The sequence below is a fragment of the Mobula hypostoma genome, chromosome X1 (assembly GCF_963921235.1).
Source record: "Mobula hypostoma chromosome X1, sMobHyp1.1, whole genome shotgun sequence".
NCBI lineage: Eukaryota > Metazoa > Chordata > Chondrichthyes > Myliobatiformes > Myliobatidae > Mobula > Mobula hypostoma.
This window is the reverse complement of record NC_086128.1, coordinates 47082587-47102876: the sequence shown is the minus strand read 5'-3', so window position 1 is coordinate 47102876 and position 20290 is coordinate 47082587. Positions and strand designations below refer to the sequence as shown.

Here is a 20290-nt window from a genome sequence, read left to right as displayed (position 1 = left end):
GAGGCGAGAGAGAATATTGCTAACCCTCTTAGTCTCTCTAAGTTATATGCAAAAGGTTGTCTGTTTTCTTTGCACACTGGTAAAAAGGAAGGCAGACTAGTGCCTGGCTGCACCCTCAGGTTAGAATGCCTTGGCATTAAAGAAATTAGTTAAAATGGATGGTTGAGCACATTCCAATACTTTGTCACCCTAAGAGGCCTTATACCTACTGTTGATTGGTTGGAGGCCAGTGACTTCTGCAGTTGCAAGTTCTCAGGCTAACGTCTATAACCCTGTATCCACCTTCCTTGAATCTCACCTCCATTACTCCATTCCCTAGTACAACGTGTTGCTGGGATGGATGTGTGCTGGCAGCAAGTTAATCACTTCTATAGCAGGTGTAAGTCAACCTTCACAAATACAGTATGGTTTGAGTGTCTGACTTTTGGTTAGAGCACTGCAAGAAACATGATAATTTGGATCCTAGTATAATTCCTATGGGGAGAAATTCATTCTTGTGATAAACATTAAATCCATGTGCAAGTAGAAATCACCAGCTCTACTGCTGCATATTTTGTTGCATTGACTTCAATGGAATTTAATCTGTAGGGCAAATAAGTATAACAGGCAGTGCATAATCAGCATTGCTGATTACACCACCTATCATAACCTTAGGATGTTCCAAAAGAGGATTCATGAAATATATTAATCATTATAATGTTATTGTCAATACTTCTTCATCTGTGATTTCAAGAAAGCAAATACTCATTTTGAGCAGTTCATAATGGGAGTGAGTTAGATCTGATTGCTTTCATTCCCTATCTGATATACTTTACTCTCATCTTCCAAATGAGCATTCAGTGAAGAAAGTAGCTTTCATTGACACTTGAGCTTCAAGGTTGGTGCCAGCTAGGGAAACTAACAGTAGCCAAATACAAGAGCAGTTTCAGATCACATGTCAACTCTAGAGCAGAAATAGTTGTATGTCATTTCTCTGTAAATGGTACAAAAGCTGTCTCCAGTAGGATGGCAGCGCGCTCAGATGCAGAGGCCTCTCTGGCTCCAGCCAAAGGTGTGATTGTTTGTCCTTTATGTCTTTTACATGATTGCAAGTCTCTGCTGGTTATTAAAAGCATCAAGTACAGCAGGTCTACCCCAGGATCATAATGGAGCTCTCTCTCTCTCTGGCTATCTATCCCATAGGATGATGATGGTTCCTTTCAGTCAGTTAGTGGGGTTTGATATGTGCATCCTGGAGTGGCTGTCCAGGCCGATCCTTGACGGGCACTGCTTGCCACATACTTGGCAGGCGAGGCCTGGAGGGGCAGCAGGGGCAGAAGCTCTGTTGTGACGCTTCCTGTGCCTTTCCTCTGTTGCCTCCTTGAGCTTGTTCCCAGCAGCATCCACACCTTTTCTGATAGCGTCCCTCCACTGTGAGCGATCTTGAGCCAGATCCTCCCACGTTGATGGGGAAATGTCAGCTTTCTTGAGGCTCCTGTGCAGAACTCCTTGTACTGTAGTCGCTGGCCTCCTCATTTTCGGGTACCACTGGACAGTTGCTGTACAAGATGTCCTTTTGCAGTCTTCCATCAGGCATTCTGACAACATGTCCTGCCCAGCACAGTTGGGTTGCCATCACGAAGGTTGAAACTGCTGGCATTCCGGCTCAAGAGAGGACCTCAGTATTGGAGACCTTTTCTCGCCAGTGATCTTCATCAGAGAACGTAGGTGACACTGCTGCAGTTGGTCAAGCTGGCGTAAGTGTCTCTAATATGGGCACCATGTCTCACATCCATATAGCAGGGTTAATATGATAACGGCCCTGTATACCTTGCACTTGGTGGCCAACCTGATGTCCTGTGACCAAACTCGATCTTTCAGCTGGACTTGTTGCACATCAGGTTGCAGCCTGCTTCAGCTACTCAGAGAAGAAGGTGTCAGGAGGTGCATGGTCCAGTGATGGTGTGGGTGATTGCCTTGGGTGCTTTTGTTGTGCTCACAAAATCTATTGGACATGGGTAATATAGAATACTGTGAATCTGATTTACTGGCTCATTGGCGTGACCAACAGCAGAAAAGCTACATGGCCTCAGTTGCAGCGTAGACCAGACCTCATTCATGCCTCAGCATCGCCTGTTGCAGCCGCTGAGGAAGGAGGTACCAAAGCTTGGATTGCGCACTGCGCTGGAGGCTGGCCTCGCCTGTTGGTGCTGCCCTCCAGTGTTTGCTCAGTGGGAGACAAGCTGGATTGTGTTCATTGGCAGCTGCACTGTGCAATATGAGGAACTGCTTCTGGCTTGTTTGGCAGAAACGTGGCTCCAGGACAACATCCATGCATCATCAATCTACAGGCCATGGCACTCAAGGACTTGGGCTATTATATTTTTTTTGTAACTATGTTTTTCTGCTATCATCATTATACGTGCTATACAGTATGTGCTGTGTGCTGTGTGTGACTGTTGGTTCTGTGTTTTGCACCTTGTATCCAGAGGAATACTCTTTTGTTTGGCTGTTAAACTTGAGCATTGCTCTCAGCACTAAAGTGTTTTAAACAAAAATTAAACTGCGTGATTTAGTTAATTTAAGGATCACAGGAACTAGTACAAAATTTCCTGCATTATTAACATGAAGTAGCTTTTCCAGCTGCTGTAAAAAAAATTGGTTCTTTAAAAATTCAAACTGATTTGACAGTAGGTGCCTAAAAATAGGAGCTCACTCTTTTGAACATGCTAAACAGGATCTACATAGAGGTTGGGTGATGCAAATGGCCCTACACCACTGTCAGACACAAGCTGGCAAGATCACAGCAGGGAGCTCTGTTGTGTATAGTGGCAGATGTTTCAAATACACTGAGTGATAAACACTAAAACTGGCAAATAATATTGATGAAAGAGTGAGAAGTCACATCTCACAGTTGATCTACTGAGGGATTTGATGAAAGTTGTAGGAGGAGGAAAGAAGCATACTTAAGTTTTAGCAAGCAAGGATCAGACAGAGCTCTAGAGAGTTACAAAGTATCCAGAAGGAACTGAAGAATGGATTTAGGAGAGATAGAAGAGGGTATGAAAAGGCCTTGGTGGGGAGGATTAAGGAAAAACCCAAGGTAATCTTCACTTGCGTGAAGAACAAAAGGAAAACTAGAGTGAGAGTAGGACTGATCAAGAATAGGAAAAGAGATGTGCCCGGAGTCGGAGAAGGTAGGAGAGATCCTTATTGAATACTCTGCTTCAGTATTCACCAGTGAAAAAGACCCTGACAAATGCATGGGCAGTGTAAAACAGGCTGATATGCTGGAACGTAAGAATGAGGATGTGCTGGAAAATTTGAAAATATTAGGATAGATAAATCCCAGGTTCTGGGTGGGATAAATCCCAAGTTACTACAGGAAAGAGATTGCTGTGCCTTTGGTGATGGTCTACATGAGCTCATTGGTCTCAGGAATGATTATCAGTACTAGAATGATTGGAAGGCAGTGAATGTTATTCCTTTGTTCAAGAAAGGGAATTAAGTTAACCCTGGGAATTATAGACCTGTGAGTGTTATGTCAGTGGTGAGCAGACTATTCAAGAGGACTCTTAGAGACATGATTTACAAGCACTTGGAGAAGCATAGTGTGAGGGGTTTTGTGAGGGGTAGGTCATGCCTCACAAGTTTGAATGAATTCTTTGAGAATGTGACAAAGCACATTGATGAAAGTAGAGCAGTAGGTGTGGTGTATATGGATTTTAGTAAGCCATTTGATGTGGTTCCCCGTGGTGAGTGACATTCAGAGAGTCAGGAGGCATGGGATCCAGGGAAACTTGGCTGTGTGAATTCAGAATTGGCTTGCCCACAGAAGGTAGAGGGTGGTAGTAGATGGAACGTACTCTGCCTGGAGGTCAGTGACAAGTGGTGTTCTGCAGGGATTTGTTCTGGGAATTTTGCTCTTTGTGATTTTTATAAATGACTTGAATGGAGAAGTGGAAGGGTAAACTACTAAACCTGCAAATGACATGAGCAGCGGCTAATCAGCAATCCGAAGTGTGAGAAGACACAGCTCACTCAGGTTCGCCGACTAAGTACATAAGGCATCGATTTGTGGCAGTTTGGTGTTTTCAGCAGTGGCCAATCAGCAATTGCAATTGATTGACAAGAACAAATTAAAGTAAGGCAGGGGCACACAAAGCAGCCTTTGTTGGAGTGGTCAGCGGTAGAGAGGGGATTTTGAGGTTTTAGCTCTTCGATGCTTCAGTGAGGAGAGGCACACGATGACTTGGCCTCCACAGCCGCTTGTGGCAACAAATTCCACAGATTTACCACCCACTGACTAAAGTAATTTCTCTGCATTTCTGTTCTAAATGGATGTCCTTCAATCCTGAAGTCATGCCCTCTTGTCCTAGACTCTGCTGCCATGAGAAACAGCTTTGCCATATCTAATCTGTTCAGGCCTTTTAACATTCAGAATGTTTCTATGAGATCCCCCCTCATTCTCCTGAACTCCAGGGAATACAGCTCAAGAGCTGCCAGGCAGTCCTCATACAGTAACCCTTTCATTCCTGGAATTATTCTCGTGAATCTTCTCTGAACCCTCTCCAACGTCAGTATATCCTTTCTAAAATAAGGAGCCCAAAACTGCACACAATACTCCAAGTTTGTTCTCATGAGTGCCTTATAGAGCCTCAAAATCACATCCCTGCTCCTATACCCTATTCCTCTAGAAATGAATGCCAACATTGCATTCGCCTTCTTCACTACCGACTCAACCTGGAGGTTAACCTTTAGGATATCCTGCACAAGGACTCCCAAGTCCCTTTACATCTTTGCATTTTGAATTCTCTCCCCATCTAAATAATAGTGTGGCCGTTCATTTCTTCCATCAAAGTGCATGACCATACACTTTCCAACATGGTATTTCTTTTGCCACTTCTTTGCTCATTCCCCTAAACCATCTCATCTCTCTGCAGGCTCTCTGTTTCCTCAACTCTACCCACTCCTCCAAGTATCTTTGTATCATCGGCAAATTTAGCCACAAATCCATTAATCCCATAGTCCAAATCATTGACGTACATTGTAAAAAGCAACGGTCCCAAAACCAACCCCTGTGGAACTCCACTGGTAACCGGCAGCCAGCCAGAATATTCCCACACTCTGTTTTCTGTCGATCAGCCAATGCCCCACCCCATGCCAGTAACTCCCCTGTAACTCCATGGGATTTATCTTGCTAAGCAGCCTCATGTGCGGCACCTTGTCAAAGGCCTTCTGAAAATCCAAGTACACCACATCTACTGCATCTCTTTTGTCTACCCTGCTTGCAATTTCCTCAAAAAACTGCAGTAGGTTAGTCAGGCAGGACTTTCCTTTCAGGAAACCATGCTGGCTTTGGTCTATCTTGTCATGTGCCTCCAGATACTCCATAATCTCATCCCTAACAACCATTCCAACAACTTCTCAACCATTGATGTCAAGCTAAGAAGTCTATAGTTCTCTTTCTATCAATTCTTGAAAGATCGTTGTTAACGCTTCCACAATCTCTCCAGCTATTTCCTTCAGAACCCGAGGGTGCATTCCATCAGGTCCAGGAGATTTATCCACCCTCAGACCATTAAGCTTCCTGAACACCTTCTCGGTCGTAATTTTCACTGCACATACTTCACTTCCCTGACACTCCTGAATGTCCACTATACTGCAGATGTCTTCCACTGTGAAGATTGATGCAAAATACGCATTCAGTTCATCTGCCATCTCTGCGTCTCTCATTACAATATCTCCAGCGTCATTTTCTATTGGTCCTAAATCTACCCTCGACTCTCTTTTACCCTTTATATACTTAAAAAAAAGCTTTTAGTATCTTCTTTGGTATTAGTCACCAGTCAGGACAGACTGGAGAACTTGTCTCGTGAGGTTTTATGGGTGGAACTGAGGAATAAGAAGGGCATGACAATGTTAATGGGGCTACATTATAGGCCACCCAACAGTCCTAGGGATTTAGAGGAACAAATTTTTAGAGAGATCACAGACTGATGCAAGAAACATAAGGTTGTGATAGTATGTGGCTTCTACAGATATGTTAAGAGCAAAAGGATTGCAAGGGACAAAATTGGTCCTCTGGGAAATTGGAATGGTAATGTATGCATGAAGCCAAAGGAGATGAGGGAGATCTTAAATAGATTTTTTGCATCTTTGTTACTCAGAAAATGGACACAGAGTATATAGAAGTGAGGCAAAGCTGCAGTGAGATCATGGGCCCTATACACATTACAGAGGAGGAGGTGTTTACTGTCTTGAGGAAAATCAGGGTGGATAAATCCCCAGGGCCTGACAAGGTGTTGCCTTGGATCCTGTGGGAGGCAAGTGTAGAAATTTCAGGGGCCCGAGCAGAGATATTTAAATCATCCTTAGTGACAGGTGAGGTACTGGGGGATTGGAGGATAGCTCATTTGTTGCACAGTTTAAAAAAGGCTCCCAATATTAACCAGGAAATTATAGGCTAGTAAGCCTGACATCAGTAGTGGGAAAGTTATTGGAAGGTATTCTAAGGGACTGGATATATGAGTATTTGAATAAACAGGGATTGGTAAGGATAGTCAGCATGGCTTTGTGCATGGTAGATCAAGTCTAACCAATCTTATAGAATTCTTCAAGGATGTTACCAGGAGAGCTGATGAAGGCAAGGCAGTGGATTCTGTTTACATGGACTTTAGCAAGGCATTTGACAAGTCCCTCATGGGAGGTCAGTCAAGAAAGTTCAATTACTTGCATTCAGGATGAGGTAGTAAATTGGATTAGACGTTGACTGTGGGAGGGAGTGGTAGTAGATAGATGCCTCTCTGACTGGGGGCCTGTGACAAGTGGAGTGCTGCAGGGATCGGTGCTGGATCCATTGTTGATTGTCATCTGTATCAATGATCTGGATGATAATGTGTTTAACTGGATCAGCAAATTTGCAGACAAAACCAAAATTGAGGATGTAGTGGACAGTGAGGAAGACTATTAGAGCTTGCAGTGGGGATCTGGACCAGCTGGAAAAATAGGTTAAAAAAATGGCAGATGGAATTTAATGCGGACAAGTGTGATGTGTTGCACTTCGGTAGGAGGAACCAGGGTAGGTCTTCACAGTGAACGGTAGGGCACTGAGAAATGTGGTAGAACAAAGGGATCTGGGAATACAGGTTCATAATTCCTTGAAAATCGCGACACAGGTAGATAGTCATAAAGAAAGCTTTTGACACATTGGCTTTCATAAATCAATGTACTGAGTACAGGAGATGAGGTGCTATGTTGAAGTTGTATATGACATTGTTGAGGCCTAATTTAGAGCATTGTGTGCAGTTTGGGTTACCTACCTACAGGAAAGATGTAAACAAGGTTGAAAGAGTACAGAGAAAATTTACAAGGATGTTGCCAGGAATGGCGGTCCCGAGTTATAAGGAAAGATTGAATAGGTTAGGACTTTATTCCTTGGAACACAAAAGATTGAGAGGAGATTTGAAAGAGGAATACAAAGTTATGAGGGGTGTAGATAGGGTAAATGTAAGCAGGCTTTTTCCATTGAGGTTGGGTGGGACCATAACTAAAGGCCATGGGTTAAGGGTGAACGGTGATAAGTTTAATGGAAATATGAACGGAAACTTCTTCATGAGGGTCATGACAGTGTGAAATGAGCTGCCAGTGCAAGTGGTGTTTGCAAGCTTCATTTCAAATCTTAAGAGAAGTTTAGATAAGTCTATGGATGATAGAGTTATGGAAGGCTATGGTCCAGGTGCAGGTTGATGGTAGTGTGCAGAATAAGTGTTTCTGCACTCTCTAGATGGGCTGAAGGGCTTGTTTCTGTGCTGTACTTTTCTATGACCCTATAACTCTATTAAGGTTAGTTGTGTTGTTGATGGTGTATATGTTTGTCATAGGCTACAGCAGTACATTGATAAGGTGCACAACTGGACTGCAAAGAAGCGCACAGTTTCCGGTTTAGAAAAATGTGAACCGATACTCTTTGGAAAGTCGAACTTGAAGGCAGAATACAGGGTTAATGGCAGGATTCTAGTAGTGTTGAGGAACAGAGAGAACTTGGGATGCACATCCATTGATCCCTCAAAGGTGCCGTGCACGTTGATAGGGTGGTTATGTAGGTGTAGGTGTGTTGCCCTTCATTTGTTGGGGGATTGAGTTCAAGAGCTACGACGTAATGTTGCAGGTCTATAAAACTCCGGTTAGACTATACTTGGAAAATTGTGTTCAATTCTGGTCACCTCATTATAGGTAGATGTGGAAGCTTTAGAGAGTGCAAAGGAGATTTACTAGGATGCTGCCTGGATTGGTGAGCGTGTCTTATAAGGATAGGTTGAGCTTTCGAGTGAAGCAGGATGAGTGGTGACTTGATAGACATGTACAAGATGATAAGAGGAATAGATCAAGTGGACAGCTAGAGAGGTTTTCACAGGACAGAAATGACTAATACAAAGGGATATAATTTTAAGGTGATTGGAGAAAGTATAGGGGGATGTTAAGAGGTAAGTTTTATACACAGAGTGGTAGGTGTGTGAAACGTGCTGCCAGAGGTAGTGGTAGAGGCAGATACTTTATTGACATTTAAGAGACTCTTTAATAGACTGAAAAATGGAGGGCAGTGTGGGAGGGGGACTTAGATTGGTCGTGGAGTAAGTGAAAAGTTCGGCACAACATCATGAGCCAAAGGGCCTCTACTGTGCTGTCCTGTTCTGTATTCTATGTTTTATAACTTTGTGTTAGTAACTGTGGAAATGGCTAGGATGCAAATAACACCAGAAGTGAATTGCACCTGAACTAGTTGGGTCAGTTCCTCAATGACTCTTAATGGATATGGAAATGATCGGTAAGGCCATCTAACATGCACAAATGACTTGTCCAAATCATTGTAAAACAGGCATTGGCTTAATTTCAAATTGCTATACATTATGAATCTTAAGCTGATAAAGATTTAACAATTTTATGCCATACAAGGTATTGACAGTTCAACAAATCAATCAAAATAGATTATTATTTTTTAACTCCAGAATTTAGTAGTAGTTTGGGGCTCTACTTTCCAATAATGCCGATATATAGACCGCTAACTTCAGCAACATCTTAAATGCTTTTTAATGTAACCACTGTTGTTAATTCTCACTTGAGTAAAAAAACTAGAACAAATGTCTTTCCTTTCTTCTGTGATCCCTCTGTAAGGCTTTTTTGTGCAACCTGATGACTGGCTAAATTTATCACAACCTACAGAAGGCCTGAGGCAAGTCAGAGTTGTGCATGAAGGTAATATTTATTAGCTAGCATCTCTAAATAAGTTGATACTATTTAGTCTGAGTAAAAAGCAGCGTTGGTTTGACAAATAACCCTTTATCTGTCCTACCTTTGTCCATTGGAATCGGATCTTTGAACTTGCCTGAGTTGCTTGATTACAATGCTTCCTTCTAGCCCTCATGAAGTTTGCTCCTGTAATCGTTTTCCTCACTGTGTCCCATGTTTGGGCTAGAAGCTATCCAGGTCCTTGGCAACAGTTCCCCAAATCTTACAGTCAGACTTGGCAGAGATGTCTTATATTATGACTTTCATTTAATTTTAGATCCTTTTACTCATTCTGAATTATCATTACATGCAACAGTCCATCTGTCTGTATTTACAGTCCAATGATTTCTCCTCTTGCTCTCCCTCTCTTATTTCTTCTGCTAATAAATTCTGCCTCTCAAGCACATTAGGTCCTTCCACCCTCCTGTGGGAAGGTTCTTAGAGCATAACCATCGAATTCTTTCCACCTTCCCCTATTCAGAGCAGTGGGGCTGAATTACGTCAATCTTTTACACTATCCTCTATCCCATCCTAATCTATCCTTAAGAAGTGCACAGAAGCTTTGAGGTTACATTATTGTAGGACTAGTATTCAGCAAACTAAATAGATTAGTGAGAATTTAAACATGAATAAAGAAACTGAATAAGGAATTTCACAAAAAGTTAACTTAGCAGCAATATTGATGAAACTACTGGATTGTTATAAGATCTATTCCTTTTTATAAGAAAGAAATCTGCTCATCTTCCCCAGTCTAGGTTACATGTGAACCCAGACTCACTGCTGTGATTGACTGTTCATTGCCCTTTGCACTGAACCAGTCTGCACCCAGTTCAGAGGTAATTAATAGGGTCTTGACCGGAAATATCAATTATTATTTGCCTCTACAGATGCTGTTTGACCTACCAAATTCCCCTGTCAGTTTGATTTTTTGGCTATGAGCTCCGTCTTGTCAGGCAAGCCATCATTGTCCACATTCCATCAGTGTAGAAATAAAACAATTCTCGCGATTGTGTCTGGACCTTCCAGGAGAGGTAGGAGGAACTGGCTGGTAAAGATCACTTTTCACCTCACCACTGTGGGGCAGTAGCGAAGGATCCATGGAGTTGAGCTTTCACTTAAGATGAAATTTGAATATTCTGAAGAGTGACCTTTCAAAATTTTAAAGTAAAAATCAAACTATTTTCTAAACAACAGCTGAGAGCTGTCTCACAGATCTTGAGAATGGGGATCAATTCTGACCTTTTGTGTTGCCTGTCAGGAGTATGGTACTCTGATTTCTTCCAACTACCTAAAGACATGTGGGTTCTCAGGTTAATATGCATCTGCTGTGTCGATGAGTTTAGTGGTAATGGAAAGAGTTGATGGTAATGCAAGCAGAATAAAATGGGATCAGTGTAAGATTTTATGCAGTGTCCTAATAGGTGACGCAGACTTGTTGGACTGAAGGGATATATGAACCCATAACTCGAAGACTTTGAGGTCAAAAATGTTTCCTCAGTAATACTGATGGCATGTTTATTAAGTTTTAGCAAAATCTGTGCCCGACTTCTGTGTTGTCTGTATGTTCTGTTTCTTGTTCAGTCACTGAACAGGAAAACAACACAAAGCAGATTAATTTCATTTACTGAGAGGTCATGGGTGAAAGGTGAAAAGATTAAGGGCAACATGAGTGTGAACTTCTTCACTCAGTGAGTGGTGAGAGTGTGGAACGAGCTGCTGGTAGAAGTGGTGGATGTGAGTTCAATTTCAACATTTCAGAGAAATTTGGAAGGGAACATGGATGGGAAGGATATGGGGGCCTATGGTTTCGGTGCAGGTCGATGGGACTAGGCAGATTGATACTTCGTTATGGAATTGATGGGCTAGGGTCTGTTTCTGTGCTGTAGTGTTCCATGACTCGATGACTCTAATTTGAATTTCCTTCAATAGGAGTGTTTGAGACAGGTTGGAAGTAAAAATGGCAACAAACCCACGTGCCAGTCTTAATTTTGATGCAGTGTGGCCAGAATTGATGAGAATCTGTCATTGAACTGATGGGATGCACAACTTCTTTTATCTTGTTCCAAGTTTGCTGACGCTTGTGAAACCTAGCAGGTTTGATGGGTGTGGAGAATGAGCAGATACACAAAATAAATGCTGATATCCAAAGTGATCATAATCTTCTCAATACTGTTGAAGTAATCATCTTGCACAAGCACTATAATCTCAGAGTTCTCCCAATTCCCATGCCACTGTATGATCTCCACTTCCCCAACTTCTTTACATTTCTGTTTTCTTTCCTACTCTTCAATGCCCAGTGGCTCATCTGACAAGCAGCCCTAATGAACAGGGACTCGACTTTAAAGGGACTTCCTCTTTTAATTTCAGGAGGTTTGGGAAACATTTCCTTCAGGAAAATCCTCACTTTCCACTCCTCTCTCTCTCTGCAGCACTGATAAATACCAAGAAGTAAAAAAATTTTTAATAACACAGTAACATAGTGTTTAGCGTAACACTATTACAGTGCCAGTGACCTGATTTGTCTGTAAGGAGTTTGTACATTCTTCCCATGACCACGTGGGCTTCCTCCAGGTGCTCCGGGTTCCTCCCACAGTTCAAAGACGTACCGGTTAGTAGGTTAATTGGTTACATGTGTGTAATCAGGCTAGAAAGGCCTGTTACCATGCTGTATCTCTAAAAAAAAAATCTCATTAATTTCACTGAAGCTTTCTTTTCAAATTAAATAGTTCCAAGTAATTATGATGGGTAATCTTTGTGGTTTAAATGTTTGAATGATTATGTTTTAACAACTCAGAAGTACTGTGTCTTACAGATCAGAAGTTTAATAAACATACCTGTAGTTGATACCAGCTGCTGAAGTGATATCTTAAACACAAAATAATCTGCAGATGCTATGATCAAAGCAACACTTTCAGTACACTGGATGAACTCAGCAGGTCGGGCAGCATCAATGGAAACAATGAGTTGACGTTTCAGGCCGGAACCCTTCGTCAGGACTGAAGAATGAAGGAGGTGGAAGGATTTGAAGAATGCTTGTAGTTTCAGTTGAAAGACCAGTAATTTGAAAGACACAGGGGTGGGGGAGGGGAAGCATCAACGTCATAGGCAGGAAAACAATGGGTAGTAGAAGAAGGAGGCGGAACCATGAGGGAGGTGATAGGCAGCTGGGGGAGGGGGCAGAGTGAAATAGGGATAGAGGAATGTTTCCGTCGATGCTTCCCCTCCCCCACCCCTTTGTCTTTCAAATTACTGGTCTTTCAACTGAAACTACAAGCATTCTTCAAATCCTTCCACCTCCTTCATTCTTCAGTCCTGACGAAGGGTTCCGGCCCGAAGCGTCGACTCGTCGTTTCCACTGATGCTGCCTGACCTGCTGAGTTCATCCAGTGTACTGTAAGTATTGCTTTGAAGTAATATCTTTCTGCTCTCTTTTTTATGTCTTAAGCTCTGTAATACTGCTGGAATGACTATGGTCTTTTCAAGTCATGAGTGTCCTTTTTATTTCAAAAATAGAGTATAGAACAGTACAGCAGGAACAGGCTCTTTAGCCCACAATCTTGTGCCAAATTAATTTTGAATTCAAATTCACGATTGTTTAATATCATTTCCTGTACACTAGTGTAAGGAGAACAAAGTAATTGTTAATCCAGATCGAATGCAACACAAAAAAACACAAAAGATAAAGAACTCAATAATCAATTTTTTAAAAATACAATAGGTATAAATACATAAGATAGTTTATATAAATAGATTAGTTGTATGCCTTTAGATTGACATTAGGTTGTACATACGGTGACTGACAGGAAAAAAGTAGTGGTGGAATTAGTGGGTGGAAGTGTTGATCAGCCTTACTGCTTGGGGATGGTAACTGTTTGTGAGTCTGGTGGTCCTGGCATGGATGCTACGTAGCCTCCTCCCTGATGGGAGTGGGACAAGCAATCCAAGAACAGGGTGGATGGGATTCTTCATGATGTTACTGGCCCTTTTCCGGCAACTTCATGTACATATGTATTTAATGGTGGATCAGCCGGTGCCGGTGATGCATTGGACAGTTTTGACTACCTGTTGTAGAGCCTTCCAGTGCAGTTTCCGTATCGTGCACTGATGCAGCTTGTCAAGATGCTCTCTACTCCACATCCATAGAGTGACATAAGTATGATCTGTATGTGCAAAGTCCAGCTCTCTTCAGCCTCCTCAGAAACTACAGCTGTCCGTGAGCTTTCTTGGCTGTGTACGATGTGTTCTGATTGTGTGTGATGTATACTCCCAGGAGTTTGAAACTACTCGCCGTTTCCACTGCTCTGCCACCGTTGTAAATGGGGGTGTGTGTAGTGCAAGTTCTTCTGAAGTTAATAACCATCTCCTTTGTCTTGTTGACATTAAGGAAAAGGTTATTTGCTTGGCATCAGGCCTCAAACTGTTCCATCTCCTCTCTGTAGGCCATGTCATGGTGATGAGCCCCACCACTGTTGTGTCAATGACAAACTTGACTAAACTTGTAATTAATTGCTTAACTAAACTAATTTCTCTGCCTACACAATGTCAAAATTTATCCATTCTCTGCACATTCATGAGCCCTTCCAAGAGCCTTTTTAAACACTTAAGTTTTATTTGCCTCCTCTACCATCCCTGGAAGAGTATTCCAGGCATCCACTACTCTCTGTTAAAAAAAAGTGTTTCTCCTTTGAAATTAATTCCTTGTCATCTTAAATGCTTGCCCTCTGGTATTAGGCACTTTGACCCTGGGAAAAAGATACTTTCCGTCTATGGCTCCTATGATCTTATGAATTTCTACCAGTTCTCCCCTCAGCCTCCACCACTCCAGAGAAAATAACCCAGGTTTGATCAACTCTCCTTATAACACATGTCCTCTAATCCAGGAAGCATCCCAGTAAACCCCATCTGCACATCTAGTAGTAAATCAGAGAAGTTCAATATAATGGGTAATAGTTGGTTAATTTACAATCAAGATGAAACTAGAAAATCCCTATTCACTGCTTATTAAAAAATCAATGGTGTAGAATTACAAAATAAATGTATTAATAACCTTACTTGTGTTTTGACAGGTTATGAAGGACAGGTTAATGGACATGATTAGTTTCAAGAAAGGAGAGGAAGAAACAAGTCATGATGATAATGTGGTAACGCTCTCCGTTAATCTGGATGAACCACTAAAGCAGGACACAAGCTCTTCCCAGCTGAACTAAATGTGCCATGAGTCTGCCAGAATCTTTCTAAGAAAACTGTGTTGTTATTACACACATAACAGATTTTGTTGAATGCATAATGAATGCTGTATTGCAAGATAAAGACTTGTAGGATATTCCTCGTAAGATATGCTGTGAAGCTTTCCAGGCAAGAAGAGGCTTCCTTTTAGATCTGGAAAGCACAGAAAGAATTCCTTCTTGTCTGGAGGGCATTTTACCTGGTCTGCAGTCTTGATATTTAATCAGGACACTAGCCAGTCAATGCCTCCTGTGCTCCAAAAATTGAAGCAATTAAATAAAAAAACTGTATGTGTGTTTTTTCAACAACAAAACAAAAACCCCAAATAGATGTGCTTATGATGGAGGTGATTGCTAAGACTGTCACTTCTGAATTTCTTTCCCTAACATGTGAGCTTGTGTCACTTTGTTTAGCTTTATGTATGTGCACCCACAATTGCAGTCCTCTAGATTAGTTATGGTGGTAGCCAACAGCAACAGAATGTAGATCAGCATTGCCTACGCAGTGTAAAATCTTGTCCAGCTTCACCATATTTGTTAATCACTTTGTTCTTCACACTGACGCCATTCAGTTTTTCAGATAATATTCATCGGAGATGGTCACAGGAAATAAGAAGCAGTCACAATTTGGGTTTCATTTCAGTAGGTCTATCCCTATATGTGCTATCCTGCTACAGAGAAATATCCATTTTAACAAAATTTACTAATACAGTAATGCACTATTCACTAAATAATAACTCATTTGTCCCCTGTGCTTGGTGAAGATCATGACACAGCAATGAACCTGTGAAATGGATGAAAGGGTTCTTGATGAGTAAAATCCCTTAGATTTGAAGAATGACAAGGGAATGATTTGTCTCCAAATATGTTCCTATCATCACAGTTCCAGTTTACGCTGTGAAATGTTTTATCAAACATTAGCAGCACTAAGTGCGGAGATCCCCGATGTCACACCTATAATAGGGCCTGGGAACAGAATGACCAATGCAGGAATAGAAATTTACTGAAGTAACCCACAGAATAGCAATGGTGCTCACTGTTGTGGTCTCTTCACCCAGCAAAAAATAAGGCAGTGCTCTTTTACTAAAAGATACAACTGTACTTGTCAAATGATAAAGAAATGTTCTGCTTCTACTCAGATTAATAGTGTTCGTTCTTAACTGTTAACTCATTCTTCTCTATAAACCTATGTCCTTCAACAGTAAATTACTATGCCAACATTAGCTGGCACTGAAGTTTGCTCATAATTTTATTTCTTTGTGTACGTAAAAGAAATGTGGATGTGTGTCTTGAATAAAGAATACATTAAATGGTTGCAGTTCAACAAAGGTTTCAGCCCTGCAAATTGTCCATGTGCTTTGCAACGTTTAAATTGCAGATATCATCTAACCATTCTTGCAGAGATGGTTCTAGTGCTCATAGCTAGAAAAGCATCTGAAGCAAAGATCTGTCTTCAATAATGTGTGAATACCAATTCATGATATAATGAATGAGCGCATTAAACTATTATACTCAGTTAATTTGTCCACCGTTTCAAATGAAGAATTAATTATTTTATTTTAAGTGGTAACAACACTTGCAGTAATTTTTCCTCCAAGCGTATCTCCCTTCAATAAGCTTATGCCAGTTTATGGACATATTATTTAGTGCAGAAATACTTACTGTACTCTGAGATTTAACAAAAGTCATGGTGCATTCAGCTTCAGAAGTATGGGTTGTAGCTGATCATTTCCAGTCCATCATTTTCATATGTTCATTTGTAAATATTTGTAATTGTCAGCCAAATAATTAAAGGATTTAAATGAAGTTATGTAGAACTTGTATAAAACTCCAAGAATTTTGATCTATTACAATGGGCTCGATTTTCAATTATGCTAAAGTTATTTTGAAGCATATTATTGCTAGTTTCTATTACCTTTTCATTGTTTAAGAAATGAAATAGTTTTCATTTCCTTTAACACAGGAAGACTTTTATCTACTATCCCTTCTCACAGAAAGTAGTACACAAACCAAAGTGTTACCACAGACTGCAGTAAAATTTAGGCCCTAATTTTTACTGGGCAAGATTCCTAAGCATGGTAGTGGAGGGAGTTCTGTCCATGTAAACTGTAAAGTCTTAAGCATTAAAGAGGTTATAGTCCAGGAACAGCTAAGACTTCTGCAGTCCAGGTTAGTGATCAAAATAATGGATGTGATGAGAGCTAGGAGAATCTCGGGAAGAATGGGGCGGAGATAGAGAATCTCGAAGGATCAAACTGTGCTCAGGAGAGTCAGTATTGGCAAGAGAAAAGTGCTGGAGGAATCCAGCAGTTCAAGGAGCATCTATGGAAAAGAATAAACAGTTGGTATTTCAGGCTGAGACCTTTTATCAGTACTGCAAAGGAAGGGGGAAGGAGCCAGATAAAAGTTGGGAAGAGAAAAAGGAGTACAAGCTCGAAGGTGATAGGTGAGACCAGGTGATGAGAAAGTGGGTGGGTGGGTGTGGGAGGGGAATGAAGTGAGAAGCTGGGAGGTGATAGATAGAAGAAATAAATGGCTGAAGAGGAAGGAATCTAATAGGAGAGGACAGTGGACCATGGGACAAAAGGGAAGAGTAGGGGCACCAGAAGCAGGTGAAGAGAAATAAAGGAGAGACAGAATGGGGAATAGAAAATGAAAGAAGGGGGAGGGAGGAAAAATCGATAGCAGTTAGAGAAATTGATATTCATGCTATCACGTTGTAGGCTATCCAGATGGAATGTAAGGTGTTGCTCATCCACCTTGAGTGTGGCCTCATTGTGACAGTAGAGGAGGCCACGAACCAACATGTCGGAATGAGAATGGGAAGTCAAATCAACATAGGTGGAGATCTGTAAAACCTGACTTTTGTGGCAGACAGAACAAAGGTACTCAATGATGAGTTCCCCCATTCTACGTTGGGTCTCACCGATGTAGAGGAGGCCGCACTGGGAGCATCGGATACAGTAGATGACCCCAGAAGACTTACAGGTAAAGTGTTGCCTCATCTGGAAGAGCTGTTTGGGGCCCTAAATGATTGAGAGAGAGGAGGTGTAGAGACAGGTGTAGCACTTGTCCTGTTTGCAGGGATAAGTGCCAGGAGGGAAATCAGTGAGGAGGGACGTGGACAAGGGAGTCATGTAAAAGCAATCCCTATGGAAAGTGAAGATTAGGGTGGGGGAATTATGTTTGGATCGTAGGGGTACAGTGAAAGAAAAATATAGATAATTGGGTACTCGGAGATGTTGGAAATGGACAGTATTTATTTAAGGTCAGCTTAGACATGTGCAAAGTTTGAAGCAGATATTTGTGGGGTTGAAGGAGGGATGAGGAACTCTGTATGCAAACCAAGAAGATGTGCAAGTCTGAAGCTTTAAAAGCCAGTATAGTTCCATAAGTACAGGAATTATTAGTGAACAGGACTTGATGCAGAATAGAAGTCACACAATTCTATTTATGTTGCAATTTATGAAATAGGAAGACCAGCCAAAAGAACATCGGGTAAGCTGAATTGTGAATTAGTATGAGTATGGATAAGGGTTTTAGTAACTGATAGGATGAAGGAGAAATGGTGTTTCAGAGCTAGGCAACCACTTTAATAAGCTGGTGCTCTATACAACCTACAGAAGATAGTGTCAACTAATTGGCATACTTTAGATAATAATTTACACCTAAAATTAGTAGTAAATAAACCCTTAATTCATTGTCATATTTATTCAAACAATTACTTATCCAAATTATGAAACTATATAGGAAATTATTTATTCAAATGCACGTTTTTGTAGTCATCAAGTATTGGCCAGGGAATTCATGAGTAGTAGGGGCACAATAGTTGTTCACTCCATGGAGAGAGGGAGGCGGTGGAAGTAAACGACTAGTTGAAAGAGGACCAACTGCAGAAAACTGCTGCAGTGCCCAAAGCCCAGGTGGTCTTAACACACCTTTCACCATGCTTACTGCCATTTCAATAGCCAATGGAATGTGTTAGCTAGGTCTTGGTTGGGGCCCAGTTGTGGGAGCTCATGGTGGAAGAGAAGCTTATCAGTTAGGCTTCAGAGGTTAGACTGGGGTGTCAATAAAATGCCCGAGGTCAAGTTGAGGCCCAGTCACAAAGTGGTATTAAGAGTTGAGCCAACATTTGGGAATGAACCAGGCAGGTGGGGCTAAGATTGATGGGTGGAGAGTTCAATGGGGTGGTGGCCAATCAAATGGAGTAAGAAAAAGTACCTGATGGGACTTGCACAAGGAGTAGAACGAACAAAATATGTTTATTCTGATAGTTACTGATAACAGATACCTATAAAGCCTCAGCAATGCTGTAATAGAAAATGACATGCATACAGTATCTGACATGGAGCTCAGAGGATTGGTACAAATGCAATTCAAGGCTAGAAGTACCTGTTTGCCTTCACAAAGTTTTCCAATTCAACCGTGAAATCATCATATAGTAGTTCACCAAGGGAAAGTAGTGTTCATATGCATGAAGCTGCACAATGCATGGATTTCTATACTATAAACAACTGATGTATTCAGTTCCCTCCACTCAGACAAAGCTATTAGTGTATCCATTCATGCTATTTTCATCTTTAGAAAAATAAAACAATAACTATTCAAATAACATAGTTTCCTATTCTTTCTATTTCCCACTTCACCTAAAAATTAACTAGTTCCACCACAGCAGCTAGGAAAACCACTTCCGATTGTTTATAACTCAATGAAGCTGTCTTTATACTTTTTATGAACACCAAAGATTCTGCAGATGCCAGAAATCTTGAGCACCACACACAAAATGCTGGAGGAACTCAGTAGGTCTGGTGCCATTAATGGAGGGGAATAAACAGTTGATGTTTTGGGCTGAGACCCTTCATCAGAATTGGAAAGGAATGAGGAAGAAGCTAGAAGAAGAAGATGGGGAGAGGGGAAGGAGTACCAGCTGGCAGGTGATAGATGAAACCACGTCACCCCCCATTCCCCACCTACACACTTTCCTTGTCCCTTGATTTCTTCTATTAACTGCCAGCTTGTACTCCTTCCCCTCCCCTGAGCTTCTTATTCTGGTTTCTTCCCCCCTCCTTTGCAGTCCTGATGAAGAGTTTTTGCCCAATGTGTTGATGGTTTATTCCCCTCCATAGATGCTGCCTAACCTGCTGAGTTCCTCCACACTTTGTGTGTGTTGCTTTATATTCTTCATGACGTTCTTCCACTTGTGCAAATAAACTGTTTTGATTCATGCATTATGATACCTGTACCCTTGTGGTCTCACTTTACAAATAGCCTTGCATAAGAACATGAGAAACAGGAGCAGGAGATGCCGTTCAGTAATATCGTGGCTACTTTCAATTTTGCCTCAGCTTTACTTTCCTGCCTGTTCCCCACAAACCCTTAACTCCCCGAAAAATCAAAAATCTATTTTGGTCTTGAATATTTTCAGTGATCCATCCTGCACACTTCTCAAGATTAAGAATTCTGAAGATTATAGAAACATAGAAAACATACAACACAATACAGACCTTCGGCCCACAAAGCTATGCCAAACATGTCCCTTACCTTAGAACTACCTAGACTTTACCCATAGTCTTCTATTTTTCTAAGCTCCATGCAGCCATCCAGGAGTTTCTTAAAAGACCCTATCGTATCCGCCTCCACTGCCGCCTCCGGGAGCCCATTCCACGCACTCACCACTCTCTGCGTAAAAAACTTACCCGACTTCTCCTCTGTACCTACTTCCACGCACCTTAAAACTATACCCTCTCATACTACCCATTTCAGCCCTGGGTAAAAGCCTCTGACTATCCATATGA

At 41.5% G+C, this 20290-nt stretch overlaps 1 protein-coding gene across 1 annotated transcript in view; it reads left to right on the top strand.

Moving 5' to 3' along the window:
- Positions 1-16265, top strand: part of asic2 (acid-sensing (proton-gated) ion channel 2) — a 717277-nt gene extending 701012 nt beyond the window's left edge. The window contains exon 10 of the mRNA XM_063038045.1: positions 14334-16265. Coding sequence (XP_062894115.1) covers positions 14334-14474 — 141 coding nt within the window. The 3' untranslated portion in view covers positions 14475-16265. The remainder of the gene's footprint in view (positions 1-14333) is intronic.
- The last annotated feature ends 4025 nt before the right edge of the window (positions 16266-20290 follow it).